Source organism: Hyla sarda, chromosome 3 (genome assembly GCF_029499605.1).
Source record: "Hyla sarda isolate aHylSar1 chromosome 3, aHylSar1.hap1, whole genome shotgun sequence".
Classification (NCBI taxonomy): Eukaryota; Metazoa; Chordata; class Amphibia; order Anura; family Hylidae; genus Hyla; species Hyla sarda.
This window is the reverse complement of record NC_079191.1, coordinates 292,286,329-292,312,096: the sequence shown is the minus strand read 5'-3', so window position 1 is coordinate 292,312,096 and position 25,768 is coordinate 292,286,329. Positions and strand designations below refer to the sequence as shown.

The 25,768-nt window shown below is 43.2% G+C and overlaps 1 protein-coding gene across 5 annotated transcripts in view; it reads right to left on the bottom strand.

Moving 5' to 3' along the window:
* Positions 1-24,912, bottom strand: part of SFT2D1 (SFT2 domain containing 1) — a 205,277-nt gene extending 180,365 nt beyond the window's left edge. For 3 of the 5 annotated variants that reach the window (XM_056566857.1, XM_056566861.1, XM_056566864.1), the window contains exons 1-2: positions 6,562-6,605; positions 5,172-5,286 (exon numbers count right to left, since the gene is read on the bottom strand). In XM_056566857.1, the coding sequence (XP_056422832.1) occupies positions 5,172-5,286; positions 6,562-6,590 (144 nt within the window). In that variant the 5' untranslated portion in view covers positions 6,591-6,605. Of the gene's footprint in view, positions 1-5,171; positions 5,287-6,561; positions 6,882-24,854 lie in introns of those variants that run through there. The other 2 variants (XM_056566859.1, XM_056566862.1) reach the window with 2 other exon arrangements.
* Positions 24,913-25,768: the final 856 nt, after the last annotated feature.

Sequence of the window (25,768 nt, the reverse complement as noted above, 5' to 3'; positions counted from 1 at the left end):
AATGTAAACTGTGAAAAGCCCTTTACTTTATGGGTGCTCTCCCCAGAGAAGAGCACCCACAATGTATTAAACCATTTTTCTATGTTTTTCTTTAAAGTTGATCGCCGCGTCTAAATGTCAAAAAAGCATTCCCGGCAGCTCAGTCGGGCTGATCAGGACCACCGCAGTGAAACCGTGGTGTCCCGATCAGCTAGGACGCACGAGGAGGGTCCCTTACCTTCCTCCTTGATGTCTGATCGGCGATTGATTGCTCCAAGCCTGAGATCCAGGCTTGAGCAATCAACCGCCGATAACACATATCAATGCAATGCTATGGCATAGCATTAATCAGTGCTGGCAATCAATGTACTGCATGTTATAGTCCCCTAGAGAGGCTATAACGTTGCAAAAAAAAAAAAAAAAAGGGATTTAACCCCTTAACGACCACGGAAGTAAATGTACGTCCTGGTTTGGCGGGACTTCCAAATTTACGTCCTGTGCATGACCACGAGCATCGGAGCGGTGCTCGCGTCATACACGACAGGTTCTGGCTTCTAGCAGCAGCCGGGGACCCGCCCGTAATGCGGATGTCTGCCATTAACCCCTCCAATGCCGTGATCAATACAGATCACGGCATCTGCGGCATTGCGGCACTTTAATTGGATGATCCGCGGGGATCCGATTATCCAGCATGAAAGCCGGAGGTCCCCTTACCTATCTCCGGCCGTCTCCCGGGGTCTTCTGCTCTGGTCTGCGATCGAGCAGACCAGAGCAGAAGATCACCGATAATATTGAGCAGTGCTGTGTCCTATGCATAGCACTGCACAGTATTAGCAATCAAAGGATTGCTATAGATAGTCCCTTATGGGGACATAAAAAGTGTTAAAAAAAATTTTGAAAAATTTTAAAATAAAAAAGTAAAAAAAGTGAAATGGTTTTCATTTAAATTTCCTCCATAAAAATGTTTTTTTTGGGGGGTTCGCTGTACATTTTATGGTAAAATGAGAGGTTTCATTACAAAGTACAATTGGTCACGCAAAAAACAAGCCCTTATATGGGTCTTTAGATGGAAATATAAGAGAGTTATGGATTTTAGAAGGTGAAGAGGAAAAAACGAAAACGCTAAAATAAAATTGGCCTGGTCCTTAAGGTGAAAATGGGCTTGGTCATTAAGGGGTTAAAGGGGTACTCCGTTGGAAAACTTTTTTCTTTTTAATCAACTTGTGCCAGAAAGTTAAACAGATTTGTAAATTAATAGTAGTAAGAGAGGAGTGTGTGGGCACTGCTGAAAAACCACTATGCAGACATCTAATCAGTATTCCCGGGTTTGGCTGGATAAGGTGCTGGACATACACAGGTAACAGTCCTGATAAAATCGCAATAGAAGAAGGAAATGATGTCCGCACTCACCATGCCGTAGAAAGTAGGATATGCTTTATTAGCGTCTTCAGAGTTCCATAAGAAACAATATCAAAAACACCCGGGTGCATGGAGGGGGAGCTGCTCCTGGCAAGGAGACTGGGAGCGGCTGTCAGGAACAACAGCAACATGTTTGATTTCCTGACAGCCGCTCCCAGTCTCCTTGCCAGGAGCAGCTCCCCCTCCCTGCACCCGGGTGTTTTTGATATTGTTTCTTATGGAACTCTGAAGACGCTAATAAAGCATATCCTACTTTCTACGGCATGGTGAGTGCGGACATCATTTCCTTCTTCTATTGCGATTTGTAAATTACTTCTATAAAAAAAAAATCTTAAATTCTTTTCCTTTTGGAACACAGTTCTCTCTGCTGCCATAATGACCACAGTGTTCTCTGCTGACATCTCTGTCCATTTTAGGAACTGTCCAGAGCAGCATATGTTTGCTATGGGGATTTTCTCCTACTCTGGAATGTTCTTAAAATGTATACAAGAAAGTAAAAAGGAGACCAGAGGACGGTTACCCTAAACTAATGGGGGGGGTTCCCTTGCGGGAGGGGTGCAGGCTCTGTAGATTGGGGTATGAGGATGATGTGGATCTGTGCAGCCCAAAGGTCCCAGGAACAGCCAGCCGGTGTCCTGTGAAGTACAGGATATGGGAAGGACAAGATGACCTTGGCAGCAGGTGCTCAGAATCTAAGTAGAAATAGTTACACTCAGGTCACGAGGTAGTAAAGTAGGGTAAATTTTTTGGATGTACAGCAATACAGCAATGACGCGTTTTGGGATGAGGCTACCCCTTCTTCAGATTGACAGTAGTACATGCATAACATAACACAAAGGAGGGTTTATACACACATGGTGATTAGCATACAAAATGGAGGATGGTGCAAAAGGTAAAAGGTCATGGGATAGCATAACAGGTTGGAGTCAGTATAATATGCATAAAAACCAGTGAAAAAGAGTTGGGGAAGAAGAAAAGGATAATTCTTATGTTTGACAGCAGAGAGAGAGGGTCATCAAAAGAAATAGAAAGCTAGGAGAAACGTAGTACCTTTCATCTAAAATCTAAAATTCATAAAACTGAAAGACGTTTTTGTCAAAAAAATTGGGCAAACTGTCTAGAGATCAACATGATTATGCTACCAACAATGTGAAATACTGGTTAAAAAATACCAATGACACTATTAACAAATCGGTTCCCAAATCACGTCATCAACATCGCTCACAATACAGAAAACCCTCCACCACTATTCCACGACCCAATATCAACCACAAACCCCAGCCCTCTCTGTATCCTTTAGGGTCTATCACACGTACAGTATTCTGTGCAGATTTGATGCACAGGATTTCAAGCTGTGTTCAGTTTACATTGAAATCTGCAGCAGAAAATCCTGTGCATTAAATCTGCGTGTCAAATCTGCACAGAATACTGTACGTGTGAATAGACCATTAAAGCCACAACCCACCCGTACCTTCATAGCCTCCATTAGGTTCAAACCAACATCTCTACATTCTGTCTCACCTACCAATATTATCAACACTATCCAGACTCCACCTCAACCCCATATACAGCAACCACCTCTTTCAAAAACCCATACCCTAGTCTATTCAGCTCAAATACATCCCATTCCCCATACTATTCCAGAAGAACTATTAGCAATGCTAGAACAAATACACAACACCGCCCCCACCTCTGTACTTCAATCCGGATGTTTTGACTCCATCACTGAACTCTCCTCCGAAGATTCGTTGCTTACCATTCATAACACTATCAACTCCCCCACATTCATCAGTGGACCATCACCGGATCATACTTTCTATACCCCATCTGCACCCACCATCCACACTCTCCCAATGGGGATACAACAGTTTTTTTTAGCACTTCCCACTACCATCCAGTCTCCTCACCCTCTGCCAATCACCAGCCTCAACACCTCAGAACAAATACATCTGGCTCCCACACGAAGGACAAAAAGAAAAAATTCAGAAAGAGAGGTAGCAGAGGGGCACGAGCCAGAAGAGAGACAAAAGAAAAAAGAAACACCACCATCTGAAACATCTAACATAAATACCGTTAAAATATTCACTCTCTCATCCTATCCACTCAACCCCATTGAAAGGATGGTTCTCGAAAGAGGCCTATCCTTCTGCCCCCCCATGAGCTCAAGTGATTTCCAGCTATTTTTGGATCTCAATACCTTTAATAGGAAACTGACTGAATCAAACGTCATTTCAACATGCAAGACAATAGTACCAAAGCTACTAACACTGACAATCCACTGGACACTACCTCTACACCTACTCCATTCTGTACAGGCCTTCGTACAAAATCTCAATTATACCCCATACATCATCGGGGTAGTTATATTGAAACCTTCTCCGCTCTAATTTCCAAAGAGTTCGAAAACCTAAAGTCACGCACACACACCTCCAACCTATCTAAAAAAGAACAATTTGCTTTAAAACAACTAGCTCTCAATGAAAACATTATCATCAAGCCAGCGGACAAAGGGGGCGGGCGGTGTAGTAGTGCTAAACAGGGAGGACTATATTACAGAAGCCCACAGGCAACTCTCTGACACTACCTTTTATAAAGCACTCACGAACAAACCCACCAAGGAATATACTGAAGATGTAAAACAATTAATCAAACATTATCTATTAGAAGGCGCCTTATCCAAACATAAAGCTGAATATATACTCATACAGGAACCCGCTCTCCCCATATTTTACCATCTTCCCAAGGTGCACAAGAACATCGAACAGCGACCAGGAAGACCAATTATATCTGGCATCAATTCCCTCACCTTAAATTTATCCCACTACATCGACATCATTTTACAGAGGTATGTCATCAAACTAAAGTAATTTTTAAAAGGATACCACCGATTTTATTCAATCACTTTTAGAGATCAAATGGGGGGAATCATTTTAAATTTATAACTATGGACATATCATCCCTTTATACTATTATCAACCACAATCTGGGTCTGGAAGCTGTCTCACATTACCTCTCTTGTGATGACCTTATACCTCCAATCCAAAAAGAGTTTGTTTTAAAGGGGATCCATTTTATTCTTACCCATAATTATTTTTCTTTTTTAAACAAAATGTATACGCAGCAAAAAGGAACTGCTATGTGGACGCGTTTTGCGCCCAGTTTTGCGAACCTATTTGTGGGACGTTTCGAAGAAACTTATAATTACAATCACCATCTGTTTCACCATTGTAAATACTACATACCTTATATAGATTATATTTGTATTATCTGGGATGGTTCCAATACAGATTTAGATTAATTTTTACAATACCTCAATAACAACATATGGGGTCTGAAATTCACTCATCAAATTTTTGACAATCATGCTGAATTCCTAGATGTCTCGGTCTTTCACTCCATCGATAAAAAAATAGGTACTAAGACTTACTTTAAAAAGGTAGATAGCAACAGCTATCTATACTTTGAAAGTTCACATTACAAAAAATAGTTGCTCAACCTGCCGTATGGCCAATTCAAGCGGATTCGGAGAAACTGCACATTCAAATCCAACTACAAAAAACAAAGCAGCATTTTAAAATCCAGGTTTATCGCAAAACAATATCCTTCAAACATTGTTTGTGCAGCAGATAAAAGGGATAGTGCACAACACAAGCCAAATGCAGATTTGAACCTAAAATAAATATCCAGAATAGTGAAAACATAGCAAATGAAAGATCTTGTAACTTTATTACCACCTTTTCCTACAATGCTAGCCAAATCAAAACCATCCTTACCAAACATTGGGACATTTTATTGAATGACCCTTTCCTCCGGTCCGTCCTTCCACCCAAACCGAGAGTCACATATCGGAGATAAAGATCTTTGAAAAATATCCTTGCTCCCAGTAATCTGAAAAATTCAAGTAAAGGAAAAAAGTCCACATTTCTTTATAAAAGTGGATGTTTTAAATGCAACCATGCACAATGTAAATGTTGCTCTTCCCTTACACATGCCAAAACCTCTTTTTCATCCACTAGTACAGGAGATACTTATCATAAAAAGCCACATGACATGTGACTCTCAACGGCCCTCATTTACTATTCTAAACCCGACCTCTTTTGTCGGGTTTTTTTGTCGCATCTTTGTCTGCGCCATGTCGCAGACATCGTGCGCCAGTCTGCGACACCATGCGACATTTTTTCCCGACGGACCCGATGTGGATTCTCCCAAACCCGAAAAAGGGGCGTTACCCGACATTTCTGAGCTTTCCCACGTATTTATTAAGGTTTCCAACCCGAATTTGTTGTATTGTTGTGGATTTTTTCCCGACAGCTCAGAGGATTTGAAAACCAAAACCAACAAAACCCACACAGTGCGACAAACAGGATGCGACATAATAATAAATACCAGGGGAAAAAAGCAGTCGGGTAAGAAAGCAAGATAGACTTACAACCCGATTTTCTTAGTAAATGAGGGCCAATATGTCATATTTATTAGAATGCACCTGCGGCCTACAATACGTTGGCCGCACCATCCAGTGCCTTCGTAATCGGATCAACAAACATCGGAGCAACATTTGTTTGAACTACCAACTGCACAGTGTCTCAAGACATGCCTCCACCCACCATCGTGGCAATTTCTCGAACTTTTCAGTGACTTGCATTGAACACATTGACAATGATGTTCCCCAAAGTTTCAATAGGCTACATCAGCGGGAAAACTTCTGGATATTTAAATCACTCACCTTATTCCCTCTAGGTCTTAATGAATGCATTGAAAGCAACTTATAACCAACAGTTTTTAATCATACTACGTCATCCTGTTTTTACGGTTATCCATTTCTATGAATTGTGTATTTTTATATGGTCTATTAGTTTATTCCTCCTTCTATATCCTCCCCCCCCCCCTTCTGCCAGTATGGGTTTTATTCTCATATCTATATTCAGTGATTTTATCCAAATTTTTACTATATCTATCCATTTTATATATTATATGCTATTTTTCTCATATTTATCCACTTATGTCCTCATCTATTTATTAGTGTCATTTCAAATATTCCATCCCACTGATATAGCGATATAACACCATATATAAACACCAACTATCACTATAACTATATATTCATTTTATATATTTATAGTTTTATATATACATTTTCCTTCATATAGTGACATTCATTCATACCTAATTCTATTTATATACCATATCTCCATCTACCTCTATACTCATAGCTTTACTTCCTTGACACAAATCTGTTCCTATGCTGCACCCGACTTTCCCGGGTGCAGATATGCGTACACAGCACTTAGGCCCCTTTCACACTACAAAATTCTCCGTTTTTAAAGATCCATACAAAGTTCAGTCTGAAAATCAGCTGAAAAGGGCAGTTACAATTATAGTCTATGGGATTTTTCTAATAGCCGTTTTAACCCGTTATTAATAACGGCCGTTATTTTGTGACAGAAGATATTAATGGGAGAAATAGTGCATACGGATCTTTAAAAACTGAGAATTTGTAGTGTGAAAGAAGCCTTACAATTTGCTTCACATAGGTAATACGATCCCGGTGCATTGCCGTGGAATGAGATTTGCCATAGAATGAGATGGTCCGCCTCCATCACATCCTATTGGCTCTCTCTTGTCACGTGACATATTTAAACGTCACGCATCGATGCGCACAGCAGTGTCAGTTTGGCTATCACAGGGAGAGGATCTCCTCACCCTGTGATAGCTGAAGCTGTACGGAGCTCTCATGGCCTCTGTGGCCCGACAGAAGTTCACACATGTACGCAGCTCATACGGCTGCCTCATATACATTTACTGTTGATCCACAGCGCTATCGGGAGCCCGATGCCCGATGGCGCTGTCATCAGTGTGCGTCCCCGCGAGCGCCCCACTCCCGCAGCTCTACTCCCCGTCCTCCGCAGCTCTACTCCCCGTCCCGTTAACGCTCAGGGAGCGGGGAACAGAAAGTAGAGCATCGGGCGCAGGTTAAGTTATTCGCGTAGTGCTGCGCATGCGCAGTACTACTTTACCTGCGCCCGATGCTCTACTTTCTGTTCCCCGCTCCCTGAGCGTTAACGGGACGGGGAGTAGAGCTACGGAGGGACGGGGAGTAGAGCTGCGGGCATGGGGCGCTCGCGGGGATGCACACTGATGACAGCGCCATCGGGCGTAGGAATCCCCATAGCGCTGTGGATCGCTCCCTGAGCGTTCACAGGGGACGGGGAGTAGAGCTGCGGGGGACGGGGAGTAGAGATGCGGGGGACGGGGAGTAGAGATGCGGGGGACGGGGAGTACAGCTGCGTAGGACGGGGAGTAGAGCTGCGGGGGACGGGGAGTAGAGATGCGGGGGACGGGGAGTACAGCTGCGTAGGACGGGGAGTAGAGCTGCGGGGGACGGGGAGTAGAGCTGCGGGGGACGGGGTGTAGAGCTGCGGGCGTGGGGATCCTGATGACAGCGCCATCGGGCATAGGGATCCCGATAGCGCTGTGGATGAACAGTAAATGTATATGAGGCAGCCGTATGAGCTGCGTACATGTGTGAACTTCTGTCGGGCCACAGAGGCCATGAGAGCTCCGTACAGCTTCAGCTATCACAGGGTGAGGAGATCCTCTCCCTGTGATAGCCAAACTGACACTGCTGTGCGCATCGATGCGTGACGTTTAAATATGTCACGTGACAAGAGGGAGCCAATAGGATGTGATGGAGGCGGACCATCTCATTCTATGGCAAATCTCATTCCACGGCAATGCACCGGCACATGTCTCTCCCCCTCTATTTGTTGTTACAGGATGTGTGGCTTCACTAGCAACGCGTCCTTAACAACCAACTCCTGCACACTAGGGGAGCTCCAGCGTGACAGTGTTTATCACCGTGACACGCATAGACGCTCCTACAGAGTAATTCAAGCCTCCCTTTCATGTTGCCCGGACATAATTCTCCATTACATAACAACACACACTACGTTTACCCTAGCTTTCTATTTCTTTTGATGACCCTCTCTGCGGTCAAACATAAGAATTATACTATGTTTCTTCTCCAACTCTTTTTCGCTGGTTTTTATGCATATTATACTGACTCCAACCGGTTATGCTATCCCATGACCTTTTTACCTTTTGCACCATCCTCCATTTTGTGTTCCAATCACCATGTGTATATAAACCCTCCTTTGTGTTATGCATGTACTACTGTCAATCTGAAGAAGGGGTAGCCTCATCCCGAAACGCGTCATTGCTGTATTGCTGTACATCCAATAAATTTGCCGTACTTTACTACCTCATGACCTGAGTTTAACTATTTCTACCGGGATTCTGAGCACCTGCTGCCAAAGTCATCTTGTCCTCACCATATCCAGTACTTCACAGGACACCGGCTGGCTGTTCCAGGGACCTTTGGGCTGCACAGATCCACATCATCCTCATAACCCTATACGGGGTGACATGCGTATGTTCTATACGCTCAAGGTGAGTGGACAATCTACAGAGCCTGCACCCCACCCGCAAGGGAACCCCCCCCCCCCTATTTATTTAGGGTAACAGTCCTCTGGTCTTCTTTTTTTCTCTCTTGTATACATTTTAAGAACTGTCCAGAGTAGGAGAAAATCCCCATAGCAAACATATGCTGCTCTGGACAGTTCCTAAAATGGACAGAGATGTCAGCAGAGAGCACTGTGGTCATGATGTCAGCAGAGAGAACTGTGTTCCAAAAAGAAAAGAATTTCCTCTGTAGTATTCAGCAGCTAATAAGTACTGGAAGGATTACGTTTTTATTTATTTTTTTGTTTTTTACATAATTTTAAGTAATTTACAAATCTGTTTAACTTTCTGGCACCAGTTGATAAAAAAAAAAAAAAAAATAGTTTTCCGCTGGAGTACCCCTTTAACCCCTTCATTAATAAAACTTTGAATCACCCCCCTTTTCTCATAAAAAAAAATGTAAATAAAAATAAACGTATGTTGTATCACCGCGTGCGTAAATGTCCAAACAATAAAAATGTATTAAACCGCACATCAATGGTGTACACATAAAAAAATTCCAAAGTCCAAAATAGCGTATTTTGGTCACTTTTTACACCAGAAATTTTTTTTATAAAAAGTGATCAAAACAAAAAAGGTGGAAGGGCCAATATACTTAAAATGAACGTTCTCCCCGGACTATTGTACCTCTTCTTGACAGTCCCCGTGGCCATTTCCACTTCATATTTCCACAGGATCGCCAGACTGTGTGGGAAATTCGTTTGGGCGGGGCGGCCGTCGAAACTCTCCAGGGAAGTATTGTTTAGGCGTAAACAAGTGGCTGGGCTTGCAGTCTCGGATTGTAAGGTCTATTACCTCGCAGCCTTGCTGGACAGATTTCTGGATTTCTTCCACGTCCGCTCCGCCAAACGATGGGTGGGGATTGAATTAGCTGGCACTGGGTTTGAGATACTCTCCTTTCCCTGGCTACCCCCTGGCACCATCACTACAGCAATTCACACCACATTACCATGGGTTTCCAGGGAACTGTACACAGCCCTTCGGAGATACCTGACTGGCACCAGGAACCTGTCACTAGATGGCCCACTAGTGCCTGTCCTGAACAATCCACGATTCCCACCCAGAGTTGACTGCTCCTCCTTTCTAGGTATGTCCAACCCCCGACCCTCCCCCCTTGGGGACCTTATGACGGGCTCTCTACTTCGCACGTACGAGGACCTGGTGCCGGAACACCTCTGCACACCGACCAAGTACCTACAATATCTACAACTCCGACACTTTGTGACGGCTAAGGGTAGGAACTTGAGACTGGATAGACCCCTTCTGCCTTTTGAGGTCCTGTGCTCTTCCTCTTCCCCGGTCCCCAGAGCAGTCTATCTAATATATGGCCTACTCCTTGATGAGGCTGAGCTATGTCCTCCGAAGTTTGTGGGGACATGGGAGGAGGAACTGGGCACGACCTTTTCTCCGTCCAATTGGGCTACAGCCTTCCAGATGTGCCATAAACTGTCTCTCTTGTAGGGCGCAGGAGACCAACTATAAGATCCTGACCAGATGGTATAGGGTTCCTGTGGTCCTACATAGGATGTTTCCGCAGGTCTCTGATATCTGCTGGAGGTGCGGGAGAGCCCGGGGAACCATGACCCACATTTGGTGGTCATGCCCTTCTCTTAGTCAATTCTGGACCATCGCACTGTCCCATATACTAACCATTACAGGGGGTGCACTATCCCAACGACCGGAAAGTGCTTCTATTAACGATTCTCCCTAGATCATGGAAATCTCCACCTAACACATTGGCCCAGCTTCATTTGATGGCGGCTAGGACTGTTGTACCTAGACACCGGAAAGAGACCTGCCCTCCATCGATCTTCGAATGGTATAGGGAGATTTACTTCATCAGTCGCATGGCTGATTCCTCCGGTGCCTCCGCTAGGTACACTGCGGTTTGGCGACCATGGTTCGCATTTACAGAAACTCCTCTCTATCATACTGATTAGGCTTACTCGTGTATAAAGGACCTCTTCCCTGGCCTTGCGGCCTTCACTTCTGAGCGGATGTGCAAGGGCTGTGGAGTAGGAGGAGTTGACTGGTGGCGTTCAGGTTTGTGGTTTATGTTGTTTCCGCTCTGTTATCTTTTCCCACCCACTCCCCCTTCTCTTCTAACCCCCTTATACTTTCTCTACCCTCTTCTCTCGCTCTTTCCACCGCTTCACACCCCTCCTCCCATCTCCGCATCCCTACCCCACCCCCCTCCTTCCCCTTACCCCTTCTTCCCCATCCCCTCTGCACCACTCCCTATATCTCCATATTTTTCTCCTGAATCACTTGATTTCCACCAGTACCAATATATTATTATGATTATCTGCTCAGTGGGACTTGACAACACCCCATTGATACCACCATGATAATTCTTCTTGGTATTGCATGTATAACATTAATATTACCTATAGTCACGTCAATTACCGCTCCATTGCACTGGAGACAGTGGTTCTATTCTGTATGTTTTCCCTGTTTTAATATAATAAAAATATTTTTGAATGAGAAATAATAAAAAAAAAAAATGGTACAGATAAAAACTTCAGATCACGGCGCAAAAAAAAAAAATTAGCTCTCATACAGGACATTTTTAAACGTATTAATTTTTGTGCATGTAGTTATGATTTCGTCCAGAAGTAAGACAAAATCAAACCTGTATAAGTAGTGTATCATTTTAATCGTATGGACCTACAGAATAAAGACAAATGCACTGTGTAGAAATGGAAGCCCCAAAAGTTACAAAATGGCAATTTTTTTTTTTCAATTTTGTCACACAATGATTTTCTTTGGGTTTCGCAGTAGATTTTTTGGGTAAAATGACTGATGTCATTACAAAGTAAAATTGGTGGTGCAAAAAAAAAGCCATCATATGGGTCTGTAGGTGCAAAATTGAAAGGGTTATGATTTTTAAAAGGTGAGGAGGAAAAAGCGAACGCGAGTCCTTAAGGTGTTAAATAAAATGGTTTACGAAAGATGAATGTATGTCTTTCTTCAACCGTACTAACTATGGGGGAGATTTATCAAGGGATTTAGAGAATATTTGTGCTTACAAAAGTCACACGTGCACCTAAGCAAATTTTTGTGCAATTTTGGTGGGTAAGCAAAAAATACCATTCAGCCCTACCTAAGCAATCTTCAGTTTTCACTTTGCAGTGGTCAGGAATTAATCAAGTGCGAAAGTTGCGTATAAGAAAATAAGTCACAAACCCCCTTCAAAAAGTTGGCTTACAAAACTTGCTTTTGACAGCATTTTTAAAAAGTCGCACAGAAAGTCGCAGCTGTGACTTTTTGCGCAAATCTGCTCCCCTGCACCCGCCTGCATCTACTTCCTGCCCATTTGCTGGTGAAACTACAACTCCCAGCATGTCCTCACTGTTAGGACATGCTGGGAGTTATAGTTGCTACAGCTAGGGGGCGGTAGATGCGAGTGGGGAGCGGAACAGTCCAGCTCACAGAAATATGAAACCATGGCAATGTAATTTCATATTTCCCACCAGAGCCATAATCAGGGCTCCAGGCAGGAAATATGAAATTACAGTGCCGCACTTTCATATTTCTGTGAGCCGGCTCCACTTCCCGTTGCGGGAAGGTGGGAGATGCGGGCGGGTGGCCAGAGAGACATTTTAACACCAGGGTGCCTCCAGCTGTTGTTAAACTACAACTCCCATCACAGGAGTTGTAGTTTAGGAACAGCGAGACTCCAGCTGGTACTTAACTGGAGACTCGCTGTTGTTAAATTACAACTCCCATCATTCCCAGACAACCAAAGGCTGTCTGTAAATGATGGGGGTGTAGTTTAGCAACAGCTGGAGGCTCCCTGCTTCATGGGCATTCTCCCCAAGGTTTTTTTTTCAGATCCATATATGCAGAGGACTATTTTGGATTTGGTGGACTATGAACACGACCGGCGTTTTTTTATTTTTTTTATTTTTTTTATTTGCTTACCGTTAATAAAATGGTTAACAAGGGCTTGTGGGGGAGTGTTTTTTGGAATAAACATTTTTAAAACGTGTTATGATTTTTTTTTTTAAATTACTTTACAGGCTTAGTAGTGGAGGCTGTCTTCTAGACAGAGTCCATTACTAAGACAGGGCTTAGCGTTAGCCCCAATTACAGCTATCACTAACCCCCAATTATTACCCCAATACCCACCGCCACAGGGGTGACAGGAAGAGCCGGTACCAACAGGCCCAAAATGTCAAAAATGGCGCTCCTGGGCCTAGGCAGTAACCGGCTGGTGTTATTTAGGCTAAGGAGGGCCAGTAACAATGGTCCTCGCCCACCCTGGCAACGTCAGACAGTTGCTGCTTGGTTGGTATTAGGCCGAGAATGGGATACCAACCAAGCAGCAACAGCCTGATGTTACCAGGGTGGGCGAGGTCCCCAGCCTGAATAACGCCAGCCTGTTACCGCGTAGGCCCAGCGCTATTTTTGACGCTCCGTGCCTGTTGGTACCGGCTCTTCCTGGCACCCCTGTGTGGATGGGTACCAGGGTAGTATTTGGTAGTTAGCGCTAGCTGTTTTTGGGGCCAACGCTAAGCCCCGACTTAGTAATGGATTCAATCTATAAGACAGCTTCCATTACTAAGCCTGTAAAGTAAATAAAAAAAATAAATAAAAAAAACACACAACACGCACACTGGCCGAGGGCGCCACCTGAGTGCCATTTACTTAATGCAGGCCCTCTCCTCTCTACCTAGGCCCTTCCTGCCTCACTATAACTAGCTGCTTTTTCTACAGTCAAATCCGAGGATTGGTAGGGGCAGGGAAAAAGGCTGAACAGTGCTCACGTTAGTAGGGCCAGCTCTCTGGGGGGCTTCCTTACACTTTCAACAAGGCCATGTAAACATTAAGTGCATCTATGTATGTAATGTGCAAATTACTAATTGTGCATGTGTAATATGTATACTGTATGTATCTGTGTGTATATACTGTGGGGGAGATTTATCAAAACTTGTCCAGAGGAAGAATTGCTGAGTTGCCCATAGACTTTTGAAAAGTCCTCTAAAATGAAAGAAGCAATCTGATTGGTTGCTATGGGCAACTCAGCAACTCTTCCTCCACACAGGTTTTGATTAATCTCCCCCTGTATGTTTATACTTGTCTTTATGTATGTGTTTGAGTATGTATATATGTCCATTTAGGTATATATATTATGTCAAATTATATATTCTGAAACTGTTTTGTATTAACCTCTTCCCAACATTACAAATTTAGATTAACAAACTAAATTTATGCCATGGGTCTGTATGATTCCAACTATACCTTGTTTGGATCATTTCTGTTTGTTAACCGGACCAGGGCATACAGGTACGCCCTGGGTCCTTAAGTCCCAGGACGCCAGGGCGTACCTGTACGCCCTGTGTCCTGGAGGGGTTAACCGGGTACCAATTTTGCATAGTTTCAGCTTTTTGGTCATGCACCAACATGAAAGTGATAATTTTATAGTTTGGCTATATTTTGAAAAAGCTTTTTTGTATTTTTTTTTTTTTTTTTATCACCCTGAGCCCTTTTATGTAAACATTTGATTGCTTAGATAGAGCAATGTAATGTATTTATCACAGCATTTAAACAGTTAAATGACTGCCATCAGAGCGATCTCCGATGTCGGTCATCAACAGCTGGTGTTGGCTGCAGATAATGTATGTCATGGGTCTGGGAGGGGTTAAAAGGAGAAATCTCTGAGATGTGTGGCTGTGTACAGATTCACAGAGAAAGTCAGTAGAAACAGTTTTGACATCCTCTGACAATTTGTACACCGTGCGCACCACTCATCGAGCAGAGCCGAGCAGAACTGATGATATACAAGTGGGCTGAGCACTCGGCTGACTCCTGCACATCTATTGATCGGTCTTAGCAAAACAACAGAAAAAAACTGTTGGGGAAAATAGTGTTCAGTCCAGGGCACTACTTTCACCAAATATTTTTAGGGGATGCGAGGAAATCTCAGTCACTTACAGGATGCACTGCCTCTTGCAAATGCGCTGACAGATGACAGACGGCGGCTCATTTACCCTCAGTGGGCCCTTACTGTGTGTGTTCTGCTGCCTAAAGACACTGCCCTTACTGGGAAAAGAGAGGAGATCTAGCGGCCCTGTACGTGATGATTGCAGTCACACCCAAAGTGGGCACTTTTACTGTGTGGGACTATACACATTTTAGTTTTTAAAGAGTGGCGGTGAGGATTGTGTAACGTGTTGGGATTGTGCTGGAATGAGAAGTTTAAAATGGTTTTTATCTGGCAGAGTCATGCCTGGAGAAATCTTTGACGCCCAGGACAGATACAAAAGAAAGAAACACTGATCAGGGAAGATGCCCCCTGTGAGTCACTGGATTTAACTGTAATCATCTATAAAGTCTGCAGAGTCTGTGTCCAGCTGGTATGTACAGTACAGACCAAAAGTTTGGACACACCTTCTGATTCAGAGTTTTCTTTATTTTCATGACTATGAAAATTGTAGATTCACACCCTTTGCTTTGATTACTGCTTTGCACACTCTTGGCATTCTCTTGTTGAGCTTCAAGAGGTAGTCACCTGAAATGGTCTTCACTTTATAGGTGTGCTGGTGTTGAGGAGGAGGTGTGATGGTGTGGAGGAGCTTTGCTGGTGACACTGTTGGGGATTTATTCAAAATTGAAGGCATACTGAACCAGCATGGCTACCACAGCATCTTGCAGCGGCATGCTATTCCATCCGGATTGCGTTTAGTTGGACCATCATTTATTTTTCAACAGGATAATGACCCCAAACACACCTCCAGGCTGTGTAAGGGCTATTTGACCAAGAAGGAGAGTGATGGGGTGCTGTGCCAGATGACCTGGCCTCCACAGTCACTGGACCTGAACCCAATCGAGATGGTTTGGGGTGAGCTGGACCGCAGAGTGAAGGCAAAAAGGGCCAACAAGTGCTAAGCATCTCTGGGAACTCCTTCAAGACTGTTGGAAGACCATTTCAGGTGACTACCTCTTGAAGCTCGCCAAGAGTGTGCAAAGCAGTAATAAAAAAAGGTGGCTAGAACCTTGAATATGACATATTTTCACACTTTTTTTTTGTTATGTATATAATGCCACATGTGTTAACCCCTTAATGACCAAGCCAATTTTATTTTTGCGTTTTCGTTTTTTCCTCCTCGCCCTATTTTGACCACCTATAACTTTTTCACATTTCCGTATATAGGGCAGTATGAGGGCTCATTTTGTGTGCCCCCATCTGTACTTTTTTTTTTAGATACTACATTTGCATATATAAACTTTTAGATAATTATTTTTTTTTTTGAATAAAATGTGACAAAAAAACATCATTTTTGGACTTTTAAAATTTTTTATGTTTACGCCATTCACCGTACCAGATCATTAACATTATATTTTGATAGTTCGGACATTTACACACGCGGCGATACCAAATATGTTTATAAAAAAAAAAAAAATATTAAGCTTTTTGGGGGTAAAATTGGAAAAACTGACAATTTTCATTTTTATTGGGGGAGGGGATATTTCACATTTTTTTACTTTTGACATTTTTAAACTTTTTATTTTTATTTTTTATTTTTTACACTTTTTATGTCCCCATAGGGGACTATCTATAGCAATCCTTTGATTGCTAATACTGTGCAGTGCTATGCATAGGACACAGCACTGCTCAGTATTATTGGTGATCTTCTGCTCTGGTCTGCTTGATCGCAGACCAAAGCAGAAGACCCCGGGAGACGGCCGGAGCTAGGTAAGGGACCTCCGGCTTTCATGCTGAATGATCGGATCCCCGCGGATCATCCAATTAAAGTGCCGCAATGCCGCAGATGCCGTGATCTGTATTGATCACGGCATTGGAGGGGTTAATGGCAGACATCCGCATTACGGGCGGGTCCCTGGCTGCTGCTAGCAGTCGGAACCTGCCGTGTATGACGCGAGCACCCTTCCGATGCTCGTGGTCATACACAGGACGTAAATGTACGTCCTGGTGCGGGATGTCCCGCCAAACCAGGACGTACATTTATATCCGTGGTCGTTAAGGGGTTAAAGGTGTATAAAAGGTACTCCGGTGTAAAACTTATATATATATATATATATATATATATATATATATATAAACTGGTGCCAGAAAGTTAAACAGATTTGTAAATTACTTCTATTAGAAAATCTTAATCCTTTCTGTACTTATTAGCTGCTGAATACTAAAGCGGAAATTATTTTCTTTTTGAAACACAGAGCTGTCTGCTGACATCATGAGCACAGTGCTCTCTGCTGACATCTCTGTCCATTTTAGGAACTTTCCAGAACAGCATGTGTTTACTATGGGGATTTCCTTTTACTCTGGACACTTCCTAAAATGGACAGAGATGTCAGCAGAGAGCACTGTGCTCATGATGACAGCTCTGTGTTTCAAACTAAAAAGAATTTCCACTGTAGTATTCAGCAGCTAATAAGTACAGAAAGGATTAAGATTTTTTAATAAAGTAATTTACAAATCTGTTTAACTTTCTGGCACCAGCTGATTTAAAAAAAAAAATAAAAATAAAAACTTTTTTCACCGAAGTACCCTTTTAATTCATAGTTTTGATGCCTTCAGTGTGAATCTACAATTTTCATAGTCAAAGGTGTGGTCAAACTTTTGGTCTGTACTGTACCTCTATACCAGCTGTACAGGGCAATATTGGTCTGTATATAGTGATTTTTTTTCAATAGCAGTGTGGTGTTCATAGTTACTTTGGGATGGTAATATTTGTCCTTTGTATATAGGTGTCATTTAAAACTTTTGGTAACTATGACTTACAGTCATGGCCGTAAATGTTGGCACCCCTGAAATTTTTCAAGAAAATCAAGTAAAATCAAAAAAGGATTGCAGTAACATATGTTTTGCTATACACATGTTTATTCCTTTGTGTGTATTGGAACTTAACAAAAAAAGGGAGGGAAAAAAACTAATTGGACATCATGCCCCACCAAACTCTAAACATGGGTTCAACAAACTTATTGGCACCCTTTCAAAATTGTGGAAAAATTAGATTGCTTTCAGCATGGGATGCTCCTTTAAAGTCACCTGTGGCAAGTAACAGGTGTGGGCAATATAAAAATCACACCTGAAAGCAGATAAAAAGGAGAGAAGTTCACTTAGTCTTTGCACTGTGTGTCTGTGTGTGCCACACTAAGCATGGACAACAGAAAGAGGAGGAGAGAACTGTCTGAGGACTTGAGAACCAAAATTGTGGAAAAATATCAACAATCTCAAGGTTAAAAGTACATCTCCAGAGATCTAGATTTGCCTTTGTCCACAGTGCGCAACATTATCAAGAAGTTTGCAACCCATGGCACTGTAGCTAATCTCCCTGGGTGTGGACGGAAGAGAAAAATTGATGAATCATGTCAACGTAGGATAGTTCGGATGGTGGATAAGCAGCCCCAAACAAGTTCCAAAGATATTCAAGCTGCAGGCTCAGGGAGCATCAGTGTCTGCGCAAACTATCCGTCAACATTTAAAGGAAATGAAACGCTATGGCAGGAGACCCAGGAGGACCCCACTGCTGACATAGAGACATAAAAAAGCAAGACTACATTTTGCCAAAATGAACTTGAGTAAGCCAAAATCCTTCTGGGAAAAGGTCTTGTGGAGAGATGAGACCAAGATAGAGCTTTTTGGTAAAGCACATCTTTCTACTGTTTACCAAAAACGGAATGAGGCCTACAAAGAAAAGAACACAGTACCTATAGTGAAATATGGTGGAGATTCAATGATGTTTTGGGGCTGTTTTGCTGCCTCTGGCACTGGGTGCCTTGAATGTGTGCAAGGCATCATGAAACCTGAGGATTACCAACGGATTTTGGGTCGCACTGTACAGCCCAGTGTCAGAAAGCTGGGTTTGTGTCCGAGATCTTGTGTCTTCCAGCAGGACAATGACCCCAAACATATGTCAAAAAGCACCCAGAAATGGATGGCAACAAAGTGCTGGAGAGTTCTGAAGTGGCCAGCAATGAGTCCAGATCTAAATCCCATTGAACACCTGTGGATAGATCTTAATATTGCTGTTGGGAAAAGGCACCCTTCCTATAAGAGAGAACTGGAGCAGTTTGCAAAGGAAGAGTGGTCCAACATTCCGGCTGAGAGGTGTAAGAAGCTTATTGATGGTTATAGGAAGCGACTGATTTCAGCAATTTTGGACTTTAAAAAAAAAATGTTTACGCCCTTCACTGAACGGGATCATTAACATTATGTTTTGATCATTCGAACATTTACATATGCGGCAATACTAAATGTTTATGAATTATTAATTTTTTTATGCTTTTTGGGGGTAAAATGGGAAAAAGGGACAATTTACATTTTTATTGGGGGAGGAGATTTTTCAATTTTTTTTCTTCTTTTTATGTCCCCATAGGAGACTATTAATTGTAATAATTTGATTGCTAGTACCGTTCAGTGCTATGCATAGCACTGATCAGTGTTATCGGCGATCTTCTGCTCTGTTCTGCTCAATCTCAGACCAGAGCAGAGGACCCCAGGAGACGGACAGAGGCAGGTGAGGGGACCTCAGTCCACCATTTCAGATGATCGGATCCCCGTGGCAGCACCGGGACCTGCCGTGCATGATGTGAGTGTCATGTACAGGAGGTAAATGTACGTCCTGGTGTGTTAAATACCATCACACCAGGACGTACATCTACGTCAAGTGTTTTTAAGGGGTTAAAGAGCTCCACCGCCTGATAGGAGGTGCTGATGAACACATGGAAAACACATCATCCACTGCACCACAAGATGGTAGCAAGTTAGAGTTAGCAATAATGGTTTGTGTGCAGCAGGAGGGGCTTGTTGTATTCAGGAAAATGCATGTTCAGTAGGTATTGGTGCACCTGGCTGTCTGGTATTGCAGGAGATTCATCAATAACTGTGTAAATAAAGAGTGGTGCAGTTTCCCATACCAACCAGATTGCTTCTTTCATTTTTAAAAATGCCTGACCAGTGAAAGAAGCAATCTGATTGGTTGCTATGGGAAACTGCACCACTATTCAGTTATTGAAAAATTTCCCCATAGTGTTAACAGCTTAGGTAGGCAGCGCTAAATGCGGCAGCACCAAAGGGGTGGAGCCAAGGGGCGGCAAAATTAGGTTTTGCTTAAGGTGACAAAAATCCTTGCACCAGCCCTGCACTAAAATCTCTGCCCAGAATTTGGCTGGAATTCTACTAAGGATTTTTTTTGCAAAAAACATTGTAAAAAACCACAATTTTCCCACTCTGCGTTTTTTCAGGGAAAAAACGCAGCGTCCAGATGTTAGCTGCAAGTCAATAGTAAACTGCAAAATGCCAGATCCACCTGGCGTTTTTCAGTTTGGTTTTTTTTTTTTATCCTTTTGGCGTTTTTCAGCAATTTTGGGCTCAGAGGCTGGTTTTCCAAAACGCCCGACAAAACCTAGTTTGGCGTTTTTTTGCACAGAAATCGTGGTGTTTTCCTCCCATAGAAGTCTATGGGAGAGCAAAAACGCCAAGAAAAATGCCATGTGGGTATAAACTTTGGTGTTTTTGCAGGCGTTTTTTATTCTATTTTGGACTCTAGTGAACCAAAAAAGTGATAACTTTTTAAATAAAATTTCATAGGGCATCATTAAAAAAAAAAAAAAAAAGATACAGTAGTGATGGAAACATTTTTATTTAACGAAATGTATCTTTTTTACAACAAAATTTTTAAACAGGAATCATGTGGGCGGGCAGGGACCTAAAAATGTAGCCGACAATAATATAAATGTAGTGTGTGTGTTTTTAACAATTTTATTTTTATTTTTTAGGTAATACTAATACTCACAGCATGGAACACACTGTTCCATGATGGGAGTAGTAGTACCTGTATTAATTGACAGATCACCCCTTTGCTATCCTCCTGTATAATGTATAGATGCGGCCAGCCGCTCTTCTATGGTCCCCTGCACTGACATATATATATACACACATGTTCATATTTCCCGCAGAGCTGTGATTGGCCAGATGGTTCCAGCAAATCACAGCTCTCTGCAGGAAATATGAATAGGTGTATATATACACGTCAGTGCAGGGGACCATAGAAGAGCGGCTGGCCGCATCTATACATTATAAAGGAGGATCACAGCGGGTGTCAGGAGGAGGGACACTTGCTGCAATTTGTCTATTAATGCAGGTACTACTGCTCCCAGCATGGAGCAGAGTGTAGTAGCCGCAGTAAGGGACAGATCACAGCGGATGTCACTCCTCCTGACACCCCTGCGATCCTCCCGGGAGAACAGCTGATGCTGAGCAGTAGATATACATCGTATATCTACTGCCGAGCAAGAACTTACAGTGAGCCTGCAATGTGTATACACATTGATGGCTCACTTAACCCCTTGCTTAGCTGTGCGCTATGCGCAAGCCCAGTAAGGAAAGAGTTATCTTACACTGCTGGACAGTATAGGCTAACCCTTTGGGTGGTATACAGTTATCTATAGATAGCTGTATATAGCGTATACAGAAGATGAAGAAATCCCCTTCCTCCCTCCAGTCCCGGGAGGGTCCGTGTAACTCCTCCTCTAGTGATGACGTCATTGGGGGGCGGAGCTTCAGACAGGAGCCAGGCTGGTTAGTCTAAGGTTCTGTTCACATTGTCCGTTTTGTATAATGTGAACAGACTCTTTTGGCAGTGTCTACCCAGACAGGGAGACTCCAGCTGTTGCTAAACTACAACTCCCAGCATGCCCAGACAGCCAAAGGCTGTCTGGGCATGCTGGGAGGTGTAGTTTTGCACCAATTGGAGGCTCCCTGTTTGGGTAGACATTGCATTATGGGCGGACAGCACCAAAAATGTACTAACCAATTTTTTGTGTTTTTTTTTCTTCTCATTTCAGATCCGTGTATGCAGAGGATTACAGCGGGTGAACTTTTTTTTCTTTCTTTTAATAAAATGGTTAGCGAGGGCTGTGGGGGAGTGTTTTTTAAAATACATTTTTTTTTCCAATGTGTTGGGTTTTATTTTTTATTGAATTTTCAGGCTTAGTAGTGGAAGCCGGTCTTATTGACCAGGCCCAGAGCATTAGCGTTAGCCCCAAAAACAGCTAGCGCTAACCCCCAATTATTACTCCGGTACCCACCGCCACAGGGGTGTCAGGAAGAGCCGGTACCAACAGGCCCAGAGCATCAAAAATGGCGCTCCTGGGCGGTAACAGGCTGGCATTATTTAGGCTGGGGAGGGCCAGTAGCAATGATCCTCGCCCACCCTGGTAACGTCAGGCTGTTGCTGTTTGGTTGGTATTGGTACTGAGAATGAAAATATGGGGAACCCTATGCGTTTTTTAAATTTTTATAAATAAATAAAAAAAACGTATAGGGTTCCCCGTATTTTCATTCTCAGTACAATACCAACCAAACAGCAACAGCCTGACATTACCAGGGTGGGGGCAAGGACCATTGTTACCGCCCCTCCCCAGCCTAAATAACATCAGCCTGTTACTGCCTAGGCCCAGGAGTGCCATTTTTGATGCTCCAGGCCTGTTGGAACGGCTCTTCCCGACACCCCTGTGGCGGTGGGTACTGGGGTTATAATTCAAGGTTAGCGTTAGCTGATTTTGGGGCTAACGCTAAGCCCCAGCTTAGTAATGGACTTAGTCTATATGACAGTTTCCACTACTAACCCTGAAAATTCAATAAATAAAAAAACCACAACACATTGGAAAAATGATTTTATTTTAAAAATCACTCCCCCACAGCCCTCGTTAACCATTTTATTAAAAGAAAAAAAAACAAAAAACTGTTCATCAGCTGTAATCCATTGAATCTGCGTAATCCTCTGCATACAATACACGGATCTGAAATGAGAAGAAAAAAACACAAAAAAAAAATTATTGGTTAGTACATTTTTGGCGCTGTCTGCTGGGGAGAGCGCCCATAATGCAATGTCTACCCAAACAGAGAGCCTCCAATTGGTGCAAAACTACAACTCCCAGCATGCCCAGACAGCCTTTAGCTGTCTGGGCATGCTGGGAGTTGTAGTTTAGCAACAGCTGGAATCTCCCTGTCGGGGTAGACACTGCCAGAAGGGTCAGTTCACATTATACAAAACGAACAATGTGAACAGAGCTTCAGACTTACTAACCTGGCTCCCGTCTGTAGCTCCGCCACCTAATGACATCATCACTAGGGGTCGGAGCTACACGGACCCGGCGGGGACAGGGAGCGAGGAAGACAAGTAGACCTCGTGTTCTCTATACACTATATACAGCTATCTATAGATAGCTGTATATTCTGTATACCGTTCAAAGGGCTATAGGAGCAGGGAGTCCTGTCAGTACAGTGACAAGATTCCAGGCCACTGTATAGTATACACAGGTTCACTATGCCCCCAGTATACTATACGGCCGGGGGAGGTAAGTAGTGATGCTGGCCATTACTCCTCACCTCCTAACACTCTGTGGACCGGGCGCTCAGCATCCGACCCACAGAGTGGTACCTGAAGACAGTGAGAAAACTGGCTATTTCCACACACCAGAAAAAATGCCCGAAGAACTGCCAAAATGCAAGGAAAATCTGTGGCAGTTTTCCTGGCAGTTTTTCCTGGTGTTTTTGCTGGTGGGAAAAAACCTCAGTGGAATTCTAGCCTTTCTCTGTAAATTCAAGGGGTTTGATATGGCTATGTTCCCAATTTTTGCATTTGAATTCCACACAGAGATTCCACATTTCAATGGGATTCTGCTGCGCTGTTCAAATTTTCCGCAAATTCAGAATGTCTGCGCTGGAAGTCTATGAGACGGCACATTTCAGAGCGGTCCTAGTGCAGGCATGTTCTGCCGGCGCTCCACTGTCGCGACAATGTGCGCACGGAAGTTTTCCATGTAGACATTGCCCCAGTAAGCATAGCCTACATGATAGTCTGTCTAAAACAGGAATGACTAGTTAAATACTGATACAATACGAATCAAATACATGCATATTTTAATCCCTCTCAATAGAGTTTAATGAGCCCATTCTATTAGCAAAATGGATGAAAAGCATGACATGCCTCATTTTTTTTAAATAATGGTGAATATATGTCAGCCCTGCTGCTTATGATAGTGTAGCTGGTGGTACTCACCAGTGTTGTTGCATTTACACCATATTTTGGGGGATACAGCAACCAGATCCGGTGAGAGAATTTTTAATTTGCCATCACACCCCCTCCCATAGACTAACATTGAGGGGGGCAAGTGTGACATCATGAAGGGTGGAGTGTGACATCACGAGGGGGCGTGGTGATCCCTGAAGCCCGCACCAGCATTCGGAACTAAACTGGGGAGTGAAGTACCTCTTTAAGTAACAAAGACGGATCCCGTCCAAAAATGAGCTGACTGGAGTCACTACCTGCCTCGGTCTGGCTCATCCAAATTAATTGGTTGCAGCACGGGTCCAGCGGGGATATGGCAGTGGCTGATTATTAAATTCTCCCGCTGGATCCCGCTGCTGTAACCCCAGAATGTGGTTTGAATGAGCTCTTACATGGCAGATAACGGAACACATTTTGGAATAAAGCCTTCCTTGCTTGTCAATTTACTGCTGATTTTGATTTTACTGCTGAATCTGATTTTGACTTTAATGGGTAGCAAAATCTGCTGCAGAAAATCATATGAACATACCCAAGATTGGATTTCCTCTTTTTGGTTTAATTTACTTATTTTTTTCTGGAAATCTGCCACTGCAGTTTTTGAGCCAAAACTAAAAGTGGATTCAAAAGGCAGGATCTATACTTCTCTTTCTTGTTTGGATCCACTTCTGGATCCAAACAGTTTTTTGAGCAGAAGACGGTTGCAAAAAAACAACATCCTTTTTTGCAGATAAAATACAGGCACAAGTGTGAACATGATGAAAGGAGTTGCTGTGCAATGCAACAGAAGCCAGAGCTTCAGATTTACATTTCTAATCAGACAGCCCAGAACTAAATACTGTGTGTTATAATCACTAGAAAACGAATTTACTTAATAAAAAGGTAGCGAGAACTCACCTGTGTATCCTCCATAGTACTGCTCCCAGTGCTTCCTGTCTTTGCTTTCAGTGAAAGCCCTTCCCAACTCCTCTTTTGTAACATGAGACAGAAAACACCGTATTAAACCTAAAGGAAGCTCATCAGTCTCTAACAGTAAAACACTTCCAGCAGAGTTGGGTGAGTATTTTGTAACATGAAGAAATAGTCAAGTTCTGGAAATGCGCTTAGTATGTCAGAGGCTATGTAGATGCTAGCAACCTTGATTAAAGCGCAACTGTCATGGATATTGTACCCCCCTGACTAATACCATGATAGTATAGATGATAACACTTGTAATGCAGCTATACCTTTGGCTGCTCTTTATAACACTTTATCAGCAGGGAAATAGTTTTATCGTGCGGTCAGTGGTTGGGGATTGTAATGCCCCACCTCCGCCACGCCTATCCCCTGTAAGTGAGTGCTGGGACCACTGTGTGATTGACACACAGGTCCCCACCCCCCGATGTCCATGATGTGCGGGCCAGCGTGACTCCACTGAGCCTTTACATATTATGTGCACCTTTATGATATACAGTGCCCGTACTCCTCTTCTCCTGGTGCCGGAGACGCGCTGCTTCTGCTTTCACTAGAGGCAGAGAGAAAGCGCTCACTCCCATTGTTTGCCACCAGCTCACCTGTGCAGTGCTAGAGGCAGGGAGTGAGCTCTCTGCCTCTAGTGAAAGCAGAAGCAGCACGTCTCCGGCACCAGGAGAAGAGGAGTACGGGCACTGTATATCATAAAGGTGCACATAATGGGGGGAATTTATCATTGCATATAGAGCTGTTTTGTGTCTATTTTTTTCCCGCAAAAATATGCGCGTGTTTTTTTGTGTATTTTTTTGTGCAAATTTTGATAGAATTTTTCATCGCCTTGTCTACGGTTAAGTTTACCG